Source organism: Eucalyptus grandis, chromosome 10 (assembly GCF_016545825.1).
Source record: "Eucalyptus grandis isolate ANBG69807.140 chromosome 10, ASM1654582v1, whole genome shotgun sequence".
Taxonomy (NCBI): Eukaryota; Viridiplantae; Streptophyta; class Magnoliopsida; order Myrtales; family Myrtaceae; genus Eucalyptus; species Eucalyptus grandis.
Window position 1 is genome coordinate 6,505,874 of NC_052621.1, and position 16,398 is coordinate 6,522,271.

At 39.1% G+C, this 16,398-nt stretch overlaps 2 protein-coding genes across 2 annotated transcripts; one reads left to right on the forward strand and one right to left on the reverse strand.

Moving 5' to 3' along the window:
- Window positions 1–7,621: 7,621 nt before the first annotated feature.
- LOC104421448 lies at window positions 7,622–11,562 on the forward strand. Its single transcript, XM_010033396.3, has 4 exons — window positions 7,622–7,651; window positions 7,761–8,583; window positions 9,741–9,904; window positions 9,996–11,562. Exons 1-4 carry the CDS (start codon window positions 7,622–7,624, stop codon window positions 11,085–11,087), a joined length of 2,109 nt encoding a protein of 702 aa, XP_010031698.2. The 3' UTR covers window positions 11,088–11,562.
- Window positions 11,563–11,745: 183 nt separating this feature from the next.
- Window positions 11,746–15,972, reverse strand: LOC104421447 (pentatricopeptide repeat-containing protein At3g03580). The gene is made up of 2 exons (XM_010033395.3): window positions 13,224–15,972; window positions 11,746–13,058 (listed from the first exon to the last, which is right to left on the reverse strand). The coding sequence occupies exon 1, from the start codon at window positions 15,783–15,785 to the stop codon at window positions 13,680–13,682; it is 2,106 nt and encodes a 701-aa protein (XP_010031697.2). The 5' UTR covers window positions 15,786–15,972; the 3' UTR covers window positions 11,746–13,058; window positions 13,224–13,679.
- Window positions 15,973–16,398: the final 426 nt, after the last annotated feature.

Genomic DNA, 16,398 nt, shown 5'->3' on the forward strand with positions numbered 1-16,398 from the left:
GATGTACCTCGACGGAGGGTCGCGTTCGAATCTTCAAATCTCTCGGTTTTTAAATCTATCTATTACTTTATTCGACCCGAATAAAAAAATCGAATCTAAAAATCAAATCTTCAAATCTCTCGATTTTTATATCGGTCTACTACTTTTTTCTCCGCCCAAATAGAAAAATCGATCTACTTTCTCCACGCGTCGCCATCCCACCGTTGGATTTCCACGCTAGATTCCTAACTCCACAAGTTTGTTCAAGCAATCCCACGAGATTTAATATCCCATATGAAGAAAATCTCAAGTTTTTTTTTTATTTTTCATATGAGTGTGATAATGAACTCGTCAATCTCGAATTTTGATTTTCCAAATGAGTCAAGTGATCACATCTCGAATCAAAGCATTCAATGGCAAACATTGAACCCCTCGACAAGGCTTGTGCGGATTAAGTACCCCGATCGCCTTCCTCTTTAACTTATTAAGTATATTGGTGCATTTACGAACACCTATCAAAGTTATATATTAATCTTTTTCGAAAATTAATTTTTGCTTAGGGGGATAGATAGTTGCTTCAGTTCTTCATTAAAGAAAAAAGGGTTTTTTTAATGCTAATCTCGGTCATTAACTAGTTTTTCTAAATTATTTGCGCGTTACGGTTTAAATTAATGGGGAATGGAGTTATAAAAATGGAACGAGAGAAGCGCTAAAGGAAGGAACTTCATTCAAACCGAAACTCACTTTTTTGGCGGGTCCCACTACTTGATTAGGCGATTCCCCCCCACGTTTTTTTAATATTCAACTAAAGTAACATTATCATTTCAATACACCGGCCAATGCCATAAAGGAAGCCAACTCTAATAATAATAATAATAATTTAATCGGTTATAAAAACTGAATTACCTATTTTATTAGCAGTCAGACATCGATAGCGACAATGCATTTTCCCGATCAATCCTATTATTTTATCCTAAAGTATATTCCGCAGGTTATTGTGTCGATGATGTGGAAGACAGGACCAATCGAAAGCACGGGTGGAGTAACTATAGGTTTAAGCAAGGCTGTTGATATTTCATTTATTTCATGTTTTTAAATTTAGTGAGCTTGTTATGCTCTCGTTGAGTCGGGTCGTCGACTAATTTCTAGGGTCGTTTGACCAGCAACCACGAGGCCTCTTTTTCTGATCAAAGGAGCTCAAGCTGAAAATTTTAAAATGATATGAAAAAGAAGACTACTAATTTTTCTTCTTTTTTTTTCGCTCGTTTGTTCCAGAAGAGTACCCTTATATAGCATCGCAATTTCAGGAAAAAAAAAAAAAACAGAAATGTGCACTATGATTTCTTATATGTACCTAAAGTACAAAATAGTCAATGGTTTTATGGAAATTTATTGATTAGAATAAATGCAATGACGTAATTTTATCAATCTACAGTTTCTATATAAGGGAAGACAGAGTAAGAAAAGTCTTTAATTAATGGGTCCGACAACTCAGGAATCTTGCTGAAGTTACTAAGGACACAAGAATTGCTTTATTGATCTTGATCCAAGTGAGAACAATTCATGGAATTGCGTAGCTGTAAAGAGAGATTTTTTTCTATAGTTCGAACAGACCTCTTTAGTTATTTGCTTTTTCTAGTAATGTTATTATGCTTCTTAGTTCCAAAAAAAAAAAAAAAACAGACCTCTTTAGTTAGACCCAAAAAAAAAAAGACCTCTTTAGGGTTTTTTCTGTAGAAATTGATAGTCATGACTATAAGTTATATAAGTCTAAATTTGGGTTTAAAACAATACAATAAGAAGTATCTGAATTTTCCATCAGAGGAGCATAGTCTTGAATTTCCGAAAATTAACTAAACGATTTAACCTTGTAAATGATAATTGATATATATTTGTATTTATAATTTAGATGTTTAACGCGATGCATGAAAGTGCTTGTCCACACTTGTCAAAATTGAAAGTAATTTTTTCTTTTTACTTTATTGTCAAAACTTAAAAGTATCACCCTAAAACCAAATAAACTATACGCGGATTTACATTTCAACATAAAGACTACTTGTAAAGGTTTCAATAATTGTACATCAAAAAGTCAAACTATGTACCCACGAGATATAAGAAAAGTCAAAATTTAAAAGTAAAATTCAATCCAAACAATCCTTTTTCAAATTCTAAAAGTCAAATACACTATTTTCATGTGTGGTTTGGCTTTTTGCACTTTACTTTATGCTTAATTTTAAAGTTTGTTTATTGGAAATCAAGACAAGTTCACGGGTGACTTTCCTTACTTTCCCATCAAAACCTATAATGTCATTCAAAATGCTAAAAAGTAGTGAATAAATTACACTACAACCATGTGTCTCCCAGCCATGATTAGCCCACTACGTGAAGGTGAACTAGCATAGCCTCCGAGTTAAATCTGAGTTCCAAGCAAGAATCAAACCATGTCGTAAAATTTGCTAAAAAGAGAAAAAACGAAAATGTAAAGCTAAAAGTCACTCAAAACAAAGTCCAAATATTGCGTGGGACACATTTTTATTGTTTTTTCTAGCTCGCAATACACAGATATTCACAGATAAATTTGCATGAAATTTTTTTAATAACTTGTTGGAATTCGATAATATTTTTAATTTAGGCATTAGAGTAAAAAGTCATTTTTGCTTCTTTTTTTTTTTTTGAGAAAATGAAAACAAAAGGAAAAGAACAAACGCCCCTTGGAAGTGGGAAGTGCGGTGTCGATATCAAATCCTCGTGTAAAAAGGTCGGTATCCGAACCGACGTGCCGTTTTGCTCTTTTTGGACGTCTCGGGCTTTGACGTTGACGTGGGAAAGGTGTCCCTGTTCTGTAGTTTCTCGATAATACAAGGAATTTTCAGGCAATTCGCAACGTTAATCCGACGGTCGACATAACAAGCCGATCGTGCATCTCGTCAAGTGTGTCTCTATGTCACTATCTCTCCGTCGCTATCAGCAAACGCCGTCCAAGGCATTGATTATGATTACGCGTTCTGATATCGTGACTAATATGAAATCATTATATTGATTCGCCGGTAATCATATAGGCCCAACTAAGTTGTCAACGGGAAAAATATTGAAAAAAAAAAATCATAAATTTATTATACGTCAATTCAGTTCTCAATTTTTTGTTTAGATTGATTTAATTCTAATTCTTTTTGCCTTTGTGCCAATTAAGTTTATTTAACTAATTTTGGGCTGAAATCACAAATGCAAGCACTATTCATCCTATGTGACATAGTTAATGTTAATGGGGGCTTGAGACTTTAGTGTCCATGCCTAGATCCCCGATGTCAACGCCTAATGCCCGTGCTTAATGCCCTAGCACCCAAGCCTGAGTCTACAAAGGCCAAGCGTGAGATCTCGATTCTCAAACTTGAATTCCCAACACCTAGGCGTAGGTTCATAAAAGACCATGCTTGGATCTACTGAGGCCAAGCCCGGAACCTCGATGCTCGCAAAGTCCATCAAAGTTGTGGCTCATGTCTCAATTCTTGATGCTCGATTGGGCTCTATTGAGGCCAAGCCTTGGATCACCTTTGTAACTCACTATTTAGGAGGCAAAAATTTATCCCTTATAGTTCTTAGACAAAATATAGATTTTTTTAATGATTTGAATGGTGTGACAAATATATATATATTGCAGGGATTTGCTTGTACAGGGTGTTGACATGTTCATCGTGATTTGGTGTAGTAGATTATCATGTCTTGATTTTAAATGAATATTTGGTGACTTGGAAAAAAAAAAAAAAAACTCACATAGTTGTTATTCACAAGCGAAAATGATATGAATGGTTCGTAAATTTTGATTTAATGAGTAATGTCGTCATTAAACTATTACTTTGTTCAATCGATACACATTGATGTATGTTTAATGTAGTAATTCCATTTGCTCAGATGATAGATAAAAAGTTGGATCTTTAAGGGCCTTCATGATAACGATTTTACTTTTTTTAGAACTACTTTTCCGTTTTCGGTAATAGATTTAGAACATAAATCTATTTGGTAAGACAATTGCATTTTTCTATTTATTGAACAAATTTTTAGTCCATTAATAAGTTTAGAATGTGAATAAGAAGTATTTTTTTTTTACTTCTCTAACTCCGAAATAAAAATGAAAAATGAAAACTTCTCTTATTGCTCGCCCTTACTGCTAGTCGATTGCCCACCATCGCCAGTTGCCGCCCACTACCGCTAATTGTTGATCGCCACCTACCGTCTATCAATAGATGTCCGCTAGTCACCATTCACCAATCGTTGTCCACCATTGTTGTTTGCCACCGTTGCCCGAGATTTCTATTGTTATAAAACGATTTTCTATTTCGATAACATAAATTTTATGTTGTTATCAACAACATATTTTTTTGTCAAAAACTCATTTGAGGATTAGAAATAGAATAATTTATTCCTAGAACCGAATGATTATAATTCATGCCTTAAATGATAAGTCAACATGCTCATTTTTTTATCCATTTACTTTATAATATGGAAAATCTGAGGCGTTGAAATGTCCACGACATAGTATATTACGTATTGATTTGACATGAATATCTCATTTGTAGTGACTTTTTTTTTCCTTGTTCACCATTCAAATTTATGGATTGGAAATTACATTGACAAATCCCATTTCGAATAAAATTCAAATCTCAATGCCTATGGCTAAAAAAAAGATATTGCGATGAAAGTTTTAAAATTTGTTACAAAAGTACAATTGAATCATAAAATTGATGTGGTTTTACAAAAAATGTAAAAGTGCAATCAAGTTCAAAAATTTGTCAAATTTGTACAATTAAGTTCTTTCGTTAATTTCGTCCATCTAGATTAATGGAAAATGTTGACATAGTTTTTTTTTTTTTTTTTTTTTAAATATCTTCTTCATTTTATGTGGCAATGATGTGGCTAAAATATAAAATACAAGACATAAACGACGTCGTTTTGAATTTAATTTTAATTTTTAACTAAAATCTTAATTAAATAAAATAAAAATATTAAAAAAATACATGAAAAAATGAGCAAGGGCAAGGGTGGAACAAGGAGCAAGGGCTTGTTGCCGCCATATAGGGCTGAGCGCGGTTCCCGGGTTACCCGGGAACCGGAACCGAACCGGAGGAGGGTCCGGTTCGGTTCCCGGTTCCGGTTCCGGTTCCTTTTTTCTAGGAACCGGAACCGGAACCTGTTTCGGAACCGGAACCGGAACCGGTTACTTAATACTTAGGGCAGAAAAAGCTCGACCTTGGATGTTCTAGTGACTTGTATGTGATGTTCTAGTTGAAGTTTGGCTTCGGCCTCTAAATGAAAGTTGTAAAGGACTTCTTGGAGTATAACATACTCAAATTTGGGACAAAACAAACAAGTATAAGTGGGTGAAATCGTTATTCTTTGGAAAGACTGGATCTGGAGATTTTGGGACCGACCCTTGATGAATGCATGGACTGTAAGGCAACTTTTTGTCGAAATTTCACTTCGGTTTCTTAACAAAAGTTGTAAAGGACATCCTGAGGTATAACATAAAAAAATTTAGAGAAAAAAAACAAGAATAGGTAGGTGAAATCGTGGTCCTTTGGAGATGGTTAGATCTGGAATTATGGTACTACGAACAGGGAGTTTAACCGTCCATATTTAATTATCTAGGACGAATTTGACTTCGATGTTTTCATGAAGTATCTACCTTATGGTCTTGGCTATTACATAGTCGAATTTCATAATTTTTTAAGGTCATTTGGGTATTTAATCGGAAATGTTTCTAAAACTGTGCAATCTGATGTGTTCGGATCTTGTAAGTTGCAATGCGTGGACTATATCATTTTGTATGAGGTTCTTTTGGAAATATGTTCTGCATGAAATATCTCTCTTCATGTCTTCCCTACAACATATTTAAATTTCGTAATTTTTGTAGTTCATTTGCCTATTTAACCAAAAATGTTTCAAAAACTGTGCAAGTAGAGAATAGGAAAGTAAATCGATTTTATTTTTTAATCCAGAACGAATTGGACTACGATTTCTTCATGAAACTTGTACCTCTAGGTCTTAAATACAACGTGTCCAAATTTCAGAATTTTCTGAGTTCATTTAAGGGTTTAATCGAAATTGTTTTCAAGACTTGTACCTCTAAATATTCTTGTTCTAGTGGTGTTTTATTTCTACATTCTAGTTTGCTATTTATTTTGAAATTTCTAATTATATTCTATTATTGTTGTGCAGTGCGAAGTTAATGTATCAAGATAACATGTCAATGGGAAGTTACTGTGTAGTATACACGTACATTATAGTTTTTTTTTTGGTAACGTGCGCATACGTTATATTTTATTTTAGTAACGTGCGTGCATGTTATTTTTTTTTTACGTTATTTTTTGGTAACATGCGCATATGTTATAGTTTTTTTTTTTGGTAACGTGCGCGTACGTTATAGTTTTTGGATAACGTGCGCATATGTTATAGTTCAAATCTAAAAAAAAAAAAAAAAAAAAAAAAAAAAAAAAAAACCTGTTGGAACCGGGAATCGACCCCCGAACCCGCGGGGTGGATTCCATGTTCCTGTTCCCACGGGTAGGTTCCAGGTTCCGGACGGAACCGAACCGCTCACCCCTACCGCCATAGCCCCTATCGTCAAAGGGTTGGCAAGGGTTGCCATTTTGGGCGGAGGGCCACAACCCTTGCTTGTGGTCGACGAGCCCTCGTTGGCCTTTTCCAATGATGGGGTTAATGAGGACGATAGCTTTTTTTCCCCTCTTCTTTGTGTGTTTTTAAATAACTTTTATTTTATTTTATTAATATTTCGTTTAAATAAATTAGAATTTAATATATGTCATCGTCACGTAGAGAGATAAAATATTAGAAAAATGCATGTCCGTATTTTCCGTTAATCTAAATGAACAAAATGAATTGAAGAACTCGATTGTACAAATTGGATAAATTTTATGATGTGGTTGCTAATAAGTATTGACACTTTCTTAGAGTCTTCATATCTGTTGAACACTCCGATTCATATACAATGCTCTTCGGTACTTGTGATTGCTAATAAGTATTGACACTTTTTTAGAGTCTTCATATCTGTTGAACACTTCCGATTTATGTACAATGCTCTTCGGTACTTGATCAATAAGTGTTGGATTTTCCGACATTTGGTTAACTCTCTCAATACTTTTTGATATCTGAGTTTGAAATTTTGACATGCACCAAGTCAATTTTAAATTTTTTTAACAAATAAGGGTCAAAATGTAAACATGTAAAAAATAAAGATAACAAGAAGAAAAAGTTAATATTCTTTTCATTTTTGACTTACTTTTGTGACACATAATTACCCTCTAAGTTTGTTTTTTCCTCTTATCTTCCGACACACTAAAAGTTAATATTCTTCGTAGATTGATTGTTTTTTGTTTCAAGTTTTATAAATTATTGGAATTGAATTGAGTTTGTTAAATCGAAATAATAAATGCTATTAATAAATGGTGGGTTAATGTTTTAAGTTTAATTAATTTAAGACTTTTTTCTATTATTTATTTATTTATAAATTTAAATCGAATTAATTTAATTAAAATAATAATAAAATGAGAATTTATATATAAATATATATTTAATATGCAACGTGTCGAAATCTTTTATCATTTAAGAAACGATATGTTGGTGTATCATGTCTGGTTATGTTGCGTGTTGCAGTTTGGTATTGATATTACTTAACTTGATTGTATTATTTTTTATAAATTTTATGAGTCGAGTGTACTTTTGCGACAAATCTTAGAATTTTTAGTGTAGACATAAAAAAAAAAAAGCACCCCAAAATATTTACCCGCTCCGTTCACGTGCCAAGAAGCCAACGTCACGTGATCACCGCCACAACTAGCCAGCGCAGCAGCACCGCTCCTCCACTCCGCCATCGAAGCCGAAGCTCAGCTCCGCCGTCTTCTCTCCGAGATCTCCCCCACCTTCTCTTCCTCTCTCTGCGCGCAAACCCTAGATCACCGGATGGCCCGATCGCCGCAGTGGCACCACCTGGTGCTCCTCCTCCTCCTCTCCCTCTGCGTCCTCCTCCTCTACTGCCACTCCAACGCCTCCCTCCCCGCCTCCCTCGCCGCCTCCCGGAACCCTATCCCCGACGGCCCCCGCCTCCTCCCCGATCCCCGCCCCCGCCGGCCGCCGGCGCCCCGAACTTCGCCCTCCTCATCAAGGTCCTCGCCTTCAACCGCCTCGACTCCCTCTCCCGCTGCCTCCGCTCCCTCGCCGCCGCCGACTACCTCTCCGACACCGTCCACCTCCACGTCTACATCGACCACTTCGGTAACGGATCGGGCGACGCGGGATCGAGCCTGGACGCCGCGCGGAGGATCCTGGATTTCGTCGACGGCTTCGAGTGGGGGTTCGGCGAGAAGCGGGTGCACTATCGGACCGCCAACGCCGGGCTGCAGGCGCAGTGGCTGGAGGCGTGGTGGCCGAGCTCCGACGACGAGTTCGCCTTCATCGTCGAAGATGATCTGGAGGTCTCGCCGCTTTTCTACAAGTTCGTTAAGTCCGTTATATGGAACTTTTACTACAATGCTTCGAATTTTAGTCCGATGATATACGGAGTGACGCTTCAGCGACCAAGGTTTGTCCCAGGTACCTTTCGTTTGTAGAATTCTCTTGGCAATTTTGAGTTTACTTGAGTTGTCGAAGTAATATACGAGGGGAGATGGAATGATGTAATTTGCTAATGGAGCTCAGGTTGAATTTGCGGTTTAACTTTGCAACAGTAGTTCTGTGGATTTAGGTTGAAAGGTGAAGTTAATTTGATGATCAGTAGAGGATTCGAGTATTCTTAGAGATGTTAAGAAGGCTTGTTGTGATCTCCCCGATGCTAAGTCTTAATTTTTTTAAGATCACAGCTCAATTTTGGACTCTGTACTGGCTTGTCATCGATTCTGCCAAATCTTTTACCATCAATGCTTTGAGATTCAGGCATTTCGTCTGAATTTGCTGGGCAGGCTGGTTTTGCTTCTGAAATTGTGGAATTGTTGTCAGCATAAATGGGCACCAACGTCTCATTATGGATTGCAACATGAGAAAGAGTATGTAGTTGACTAGCTATGGCAATTGCAAGATAAAAGATGTTGGATAACCAGTCTATGCATATATTGCTGCTAGAAGATGATTTTATTGGAAAACTGTGGTCTCATCTTTACTTCTTTCATAAAAACTCTGTGCACTTGATTAAAGTTTGGAGAAGATTTAAGGTTTTTCCTTTTTTGACTTGTCCAGGACACCAGAACATTTTTGAATACATCAAACTCGGGTAGAGTGTTTTCTTTTAATGAACATTTTGCTGGCAGAGTATACACTGGTTGTTATTTCAGGTATAATTTGTAGTCACTCTGATAAAACTGTGTCTTTAAAATGCCAGTTATATGGTTCCATGTGCAACGTGTTGGTAGGTGCCGCAACACCATGTTGTTATCTTTCTTATATTAGTTTATTTATTTTGAAAGCTGGTAAATTCAAAGCCATACTGGTAACTTCTAGCACATATCTGATGGTAATATAATAGAAAACTACTTGCACTTTTTGCATGACTTGTCCATGGGAAGATGTGTATGGTGTATAGGATCATATAAACAAAACAGGATAGGGGCCTTTCCAGCCGACTGGGGAAATTTCTCGATAATTTGTAGAGAAATCAAAACTATCTCCAGGATCCTTCCAGTTGCATGATCCATCTCTCTCACTGGATGTTCAGTTATTATGAAACTTTTTAAAATATGTTTATTTGCTATGGCTAGGTAAGCATGGGAACAAACTGCAGGTCGATGGCAGAAGTCAAGTTTTCCTGTATCAGTTGGTCGGGACTTGGGGTCAGATTCTTTTTCCAAAGCATTGGAAGGAGTTTAGGAGGTGGTACGATTATCACAAGGCAAAGGGCATCAAGCCAATTCTTGAGGGAATGGTAGTTTGAAATCTTTTTTTCTTACTCTGTTCTTATCGCATTGATTATCTCCTCTTAATGTTCATTACATGACTCGAGTCTGGAAATACAGGTGACAACAGGATGGTACAGAAGGTTGGGAGAGAAAATATGGACTCCATGGTTCATTAAATTCATTCATGATCGTGGATATTTCAACATTTATACCAACTTTTTACAAGAAAGAGCACTTAGCGTCTCTCACAGAGATACTGGTGTCAACTATGGTAAAACAGCTGGGCCAGATTCTCATCTTCTGAATGAAGCTCCTCATGATTTCAATCTTCTCAAGATGCAGCCCTTGAGTAATCTGAAGTGGTATGATTTTTGTTTTAGAGAGGTTCTTCCTGGTAGGGTCGTTAGGAATTTCAACGACCTTGGTGTTGTTCTTGACACTGTGCAAATAAATGAGACTATAGTGTTTGTGAGCCTCTTTGGGCTTCAAGAGATCATTGTCAGAAACATGCTCTGCCACTTTGAGAGGCTGAATATTCGTAACTACATACTTATGGGCCCTACGTCCAATTTGCTGTTTGATCTTGCTAGAAGGGGACATCCTGTTATTGATGCAGACCAATTTCTGGATAGTGTGGGGGCTAACAAACTGAAGAGACCTCAGAATTCCTCTCCGGAGTTGATCAAGAATGTTATGACGAGTACATATGCGATTAAGAAATGTTTAGAACTTAAATACAATGCTTGGGTGGTGGATGCAAACATGCTCTTTCCTAACGGAGGCATGTTACAGGCTTTGACCGACTCCACCTTTGACTTATATGCAGTGAAGAGCTTGGCTCTTATTTTTGTTCGGAGCTCCTCTGCTGTCAGGAAACTATGGCTCGATAATTTTGTACATGCAATTGAAGCAGGAGATTCTTTGTGGGATAAGCTTTCAATCTCACGGGAAAACAGCAATTTTGCAGACATAGCAGCGAGTTTTCTAGAATCCAAGAGGGTGAGGGTCAAGAGGATTGATGATAGAAGCCTCGGGGTCAACATTGGCACAAGCAGTGTTGAACGGGCTTCTCCTGGATTAGAAAACAAGGTACTGTACTGGTCTCCTGATGCTGCTCTGGACATAATTCGGAAGCGACTTGAAGAGTTGAAAATGTGGACCCTGGATGGTGATGACTCTTGTTCGGCAGTGGTTTGTCATCAATCATAGCATTGGCTCGGGTTTCCCAATTTCGGCGATTTGGCTAATTTTAACGCTAATTCGTTCGTACGAATGCCATTATATTGACCAATTTTCCACAGTTGCTGGGAATTCCTATGGCAGAAACATTGTTGGATTTTTCAGGTGACAGCCAGTCGACACGAATGATGGTTTGGTTGGGGTTGGACTCAGCTGAGTTGATGCAAATGAGGAATCATGTTCTCTACTCCAGACTCATGTTTCGTCTTGTCATCGATTTTTTTATGTGGAAATGGAGAAAATGAAAGAACATATGAAGTTTATGAGGATTTGTCAATGCCAATTACACTTGCTGGGAAGGGGAGAAAGAACAAGCATGCTCTTATATTTGTAAACACTCGAGTTGAGATGTTTGTGATTTCGATCGATATCCACATTCCAGTTAATGAAAATCCAGAAGTATGTCTATTGCTTTATGAGGCAATTGCCCTAGAATTTGAGAGTATTTTCCGGTCCAAATTGAATGTTTATTGCTTTATGAGGCAATTGCCCTAGAATTTGAGAGTATTTTCCCGGTCCAAATTGAATGTTTATTTTCTTCGCCAAACCACATAGGCGAACCATTATAGATAATTTATATTCCGGATGGATGTGTACTTCCACGGGTTTTAGCCATTAGATTGGCGCGGGTCTGTCATGGGGCTCACATTACAAGAAATGTTCATCTTACAATGGCAAAATGGATAATTGAATGCAGATGTTCCCTATGCCAAGTATTTGAAAATAGAGATTGTGGAATGGCCGATGAATGAGAGCTCTCGTGTTCCCCAAGAGCAAAAAAGAGAAGACAGTAAATGAACCCCATAAAGAAGACCTAGTTTCAGCTTTCTTCCTCGGAACTTACAGTTTTCCATCCGTATGGCTTTGCCTTTCTGCGCTTGACGGTTTGTGAGGAGACCACGCTTAAATAAACAAAATCATTGGGTGTCTGCTCCTAGGTCGGACCATTCAGGAGAAGACCTCAAAAGAATGGAGACTCAACACTTCAGCCACCATCACCCCTTGATACTCAGACTGGTAGATCTGGGCCGAATTTATGGAATTAATTGCTCTGCATGCGGCCGATCCTGCTTGGACCTTATTCATAGGTGCAGAGAATGTGAAGACCTCCATCTACATAAATCTTGTGCTGAATTACACCCCCCCTCCCCACAAACACACACACACACAAACCATCCGTTTCATCCTTTCCATCCTCTGCCCTTGGTGTTCAGTGGACTGACAAATGCCTGCTGCGGCTGTGGCCAATGGGACAGCAAGCTTCTATATTGGTGCAGGGACTGTAATTTCACCGAGTCCCAATTGTGCTCTCAAGCCTACCACAAGATATGAGTTCGTTGGATGGGAAAATCCAACAATTACGCAACCTTTGGCTCTCATGAAAGAGGATGATGATATGTGCTCCTCACATAAGAAAATCTGCTCGAGGGAGAGCTATTCCTGCCATCACCGCCCATCCCTCAAAATTCACATATCATGTGCTGAGCAATTGTCAGAGCAATCCGACATTTCTCACATCCACAACGTCCTCTCATCCTCTGAGCCAAGGATTCTGTGTTTGATTGACCATGTGTTGTGTGTAATAGATCAGACAATAATGTCTTGACCTACTGCTGTAGCATGTGCCGCATCGAGATGGATCCTGATGCGCTCTCATGCCCACAAAGAATCTCATCTGAAACTCGGATACACCCTTTTCTAGTAAGTTTGCTTTACCTGGTGAGAGTTAAATGGGATCGTGCATCCTTCCGGAATTGCTTACCTCCAGTTTCTACAGTCCACTGTTGAATTCTCAATGATGCCTTCCTCCCTCAAGTCTCATGGCTCACATCCATTTGATCTTCACGTGCATTGTAAATTCCATTCTCGTGAAGGGTGGATGCTCCCCTTTCTTTTTTTAGGTAATTTGTTGTACTTTAACAAGCTTTCATCTGCTGTTCTCTGTAACCATTGAAAATGATAATCTCTAAACAGGGTAATCTCATTGCATTATCATTCGCAATCACTTTCTATCATGCTGTAGTTCAAGTCTTGCAGCTATTATAATGATTGCTAGCATGTAATTACATGGGAATAACGAAGCAAGAACCTTGAGAGGACGCTTACAGTCTTTTTCCTTGGTTCTTAAGTTGCAGGGTAGACTCTGCAGTGAGCATTTAAAATCCTGGCTGATATGCCACTCTTCTTAATGTCCATTTTAGAACATACTAGCCAGCTTCTGCAAGCCGAGCAAACAGATCTAAATCCTCTACTTTCTCTCCGACCACGAAAGCATGCACTTTATCGGGTGTCTGAACCCAACTAAAACCAGGGTTCTTCTTCACTGCCCTTGACTTCATCAATTCTCTCACTCTATCTGCCTCATCCCATCTCCCTGCTTCTGCATATAAGTTGGAAAGAAGTACATAGTATCCACAATGATCTGGCTTCAACTTGAGAAGATGATCAGCTGCCCAACAGCCCAACTCTATATTCCCATGCATACGACATGCCCCCAACAAAGCACCCCATATATTAACATCTGGTTCAAAGGCCAGGCCTTTAATTAGTTCCAGAGCTTCTTCAAAAAAGGCCAGCTCGGCCAAGAATATCAACCATACAAGCATAGTGCATCTGTGATGGCTCAAGATTCTGACACCGCATTTCTTTAAAGTACTCCCTTCCCTTCTCAACCAGCCCTCCATGACTACATGCTGATAATACTGCAATATATGAAACGGAGTCATATTCCACACCATCATTTCTCATTTCTTCAAAAAGGCTGATGGCAGTCTCTATTTCTCCCAGCATCCCGTAACCCATGATCACAGTGTTCCAAGAGGCTACATCCCTGTGTGGTATACGGTCAAATACTTCTCTGGCAATATCAATCTTTCCACATTTCGTGTATAAGTCCAACAGTGAGTTTGCAACGAAGAGATGCATATGAAGTTGTTTCCTAACCAGCAGCCCATGAATTTCTTTACCCTGCTTGATTGCAGCTATGTTTGCACAAGCTGAGATAGCTCCAACAAAGGAAACAATATCGTAGTTCATACCCATGGAGTGCATTTCTTTTAATAGACTAAGAGATTCTAAGCAATAACTAGTTTGAGAATAGCCAACAATTAGTATATTGTACGTTACTTCATCTCTCCATGACATGCTGAAAACCTTTCTGGCCAGGTTCAAGCAGCCACATTTTGCATACATGTCTGTCAAGGCATTGGAGATGAACACGTCAAAGGACTGTCCCATGCGAAATGTCCTTGCATGGATCTCTTTTCCAGTAGAAAGCAAACCCATCCTGGCGCAAGCAGGAAGCACGTTTGTGAAACTTAATGAGCTTGGAACTTCACCATGAACTTGCATTTCTCGTATAAGATTTATAGCTTTAACCTCTCGCCTGTTTTGAGTGAAGTTAGCAATCATAGCATTCCATGACACTATATTGCAGACCTTCATTTTGTTGAACATACTAGAAGCCATAGTTGGATGGCCAGACTTTGCGTACATGTCAATCAAAGAGTTGGAGATGAACAGATCAGATTCCATACCCATTCGTATGCTGTATGCGTGCACCTCTTCGGCTAAATCAAACAACTGTAATTCAACAAGCACAGGAAGCATACTAGAAATGGTGACAGAGTCTGGCTTCATACCCTCAGAGATCATTGACCTGAACATATTCAAAGCATCTACATTGCACTCCCCATATGCAAAACCCGTTATGATTGCATTCCATGAAACTTCATTCTTCTCAACCATCTCATCAAAAAAATACCTCGCAGCCACTGCATTCCGACACTTTGCATACGCATCCACCAGCGCATTCCCAACAGTCACATTTGTAACCAACCCAAGCTTGACCGTGTAAGCATGAATCTGAGACGCCATCGCTTCATCCTCAAATCCGGCGCATACTGGCAAAACACTAATAATGCTCACCATATTAGGCCTCATCGCAGACCTTGAATTCATGCCGTTGAAAAACTCAAAAGCCTCCTGATACAAACCATTCACCGAAAAGACTCCAATAACAGTATTCCACGAAACAATGTCCCTCTCATCCATTTCGTCAAACACCTTCCCTGCGCCTCTCAAATCCCTACAGTTACCGTAAAACTGCAAAAGGGTGTTCCCCACGTAGACATCACCATTGAAACCCAACTTGAACACAGCCCCGTGAACCTCCATCCCCTTCTTCACTTCCGCAAAATCCGCACAAACCTTGAGAACAAAAGGGAACGTGTGGCCGTCAGGCCGAACCCCGCTCCTGATCATCGCGTTATACGTCTCGAACCCATCATGAGCTCCGCACACGGAGTGAGCCCGGATGAGTGTGTTCCACAAGAAGGCCGTGTGGCAGTGCCCAACAGTCTGGCGGAACAGGACGCGGCCCGCCGCGATGTCCCCATGGCCAGCGTAGCTCAAGATGAGCGAAGCGCAGAGAGAGACGCTGCGAGGGAGGGACCGACCCACGATTCCCAGAGTGTGGCATTGCTTGGTCCGGGCAAGCGACCGCGAGTTCGAGCAGAGGGCGAGGAGGTCGGAGTGCGTTTCGTCGCTCGGCGTCGACGCAGTCGCGGGGAGGCTCGAAAACGACGATAAAGATTCGATTTTTATTGATGATGCTAAGAGAGGATCGTGAAGAAAATTGAAGGCATGGCGGCGGCGGCGTAGTAACATGTATAGAGGAGAGGATTACGAGGATTCGCGGGCGTCGGATCGCCGGCGCGCCAGAGCATCAAGTATTAAAGATCGACAAAGCTGATGATTGGTGTTGCTTCGTGGGTTTAAGAAAGAGGACGTGGGGGGATCCTCTGCCCTGTCCCGTAAGATCGACAGAGTTTTGCTTTTTCAGCTGTTGATTGTTTTCTTGCCAGCAATTTTGCAGCTTGTTTGACTGTATATCATGTGGTAGAAGACAAAAACAACATCAGGGAACAAAAAGGTTGCTGCTTTATCATTGACAACATTACGTAGCGTTGTAATTATGATTAATGGATCAACGGAACGGAAGTCAATAAATTAAGATACGTTTTTTCTGTTCACATTTCTCTTTTTGGATTCATGAATTTCCTATACTTTTATGTTAACATATTTATTGAATTCATGAATTTCCTAAATTCATTTATCGTTTAGCTCATGTATTTATTGAGTTCATAAATCTCTTAAATTCACGTATCTTTGGATACATGAATCTCTTGGATTCACGTATCTCTTTATTCATGAATTTCGTGAATACACGCGTCTATTTAATTCATGTACTAATGTATCTCTTTAGTACATGAACTAAAAA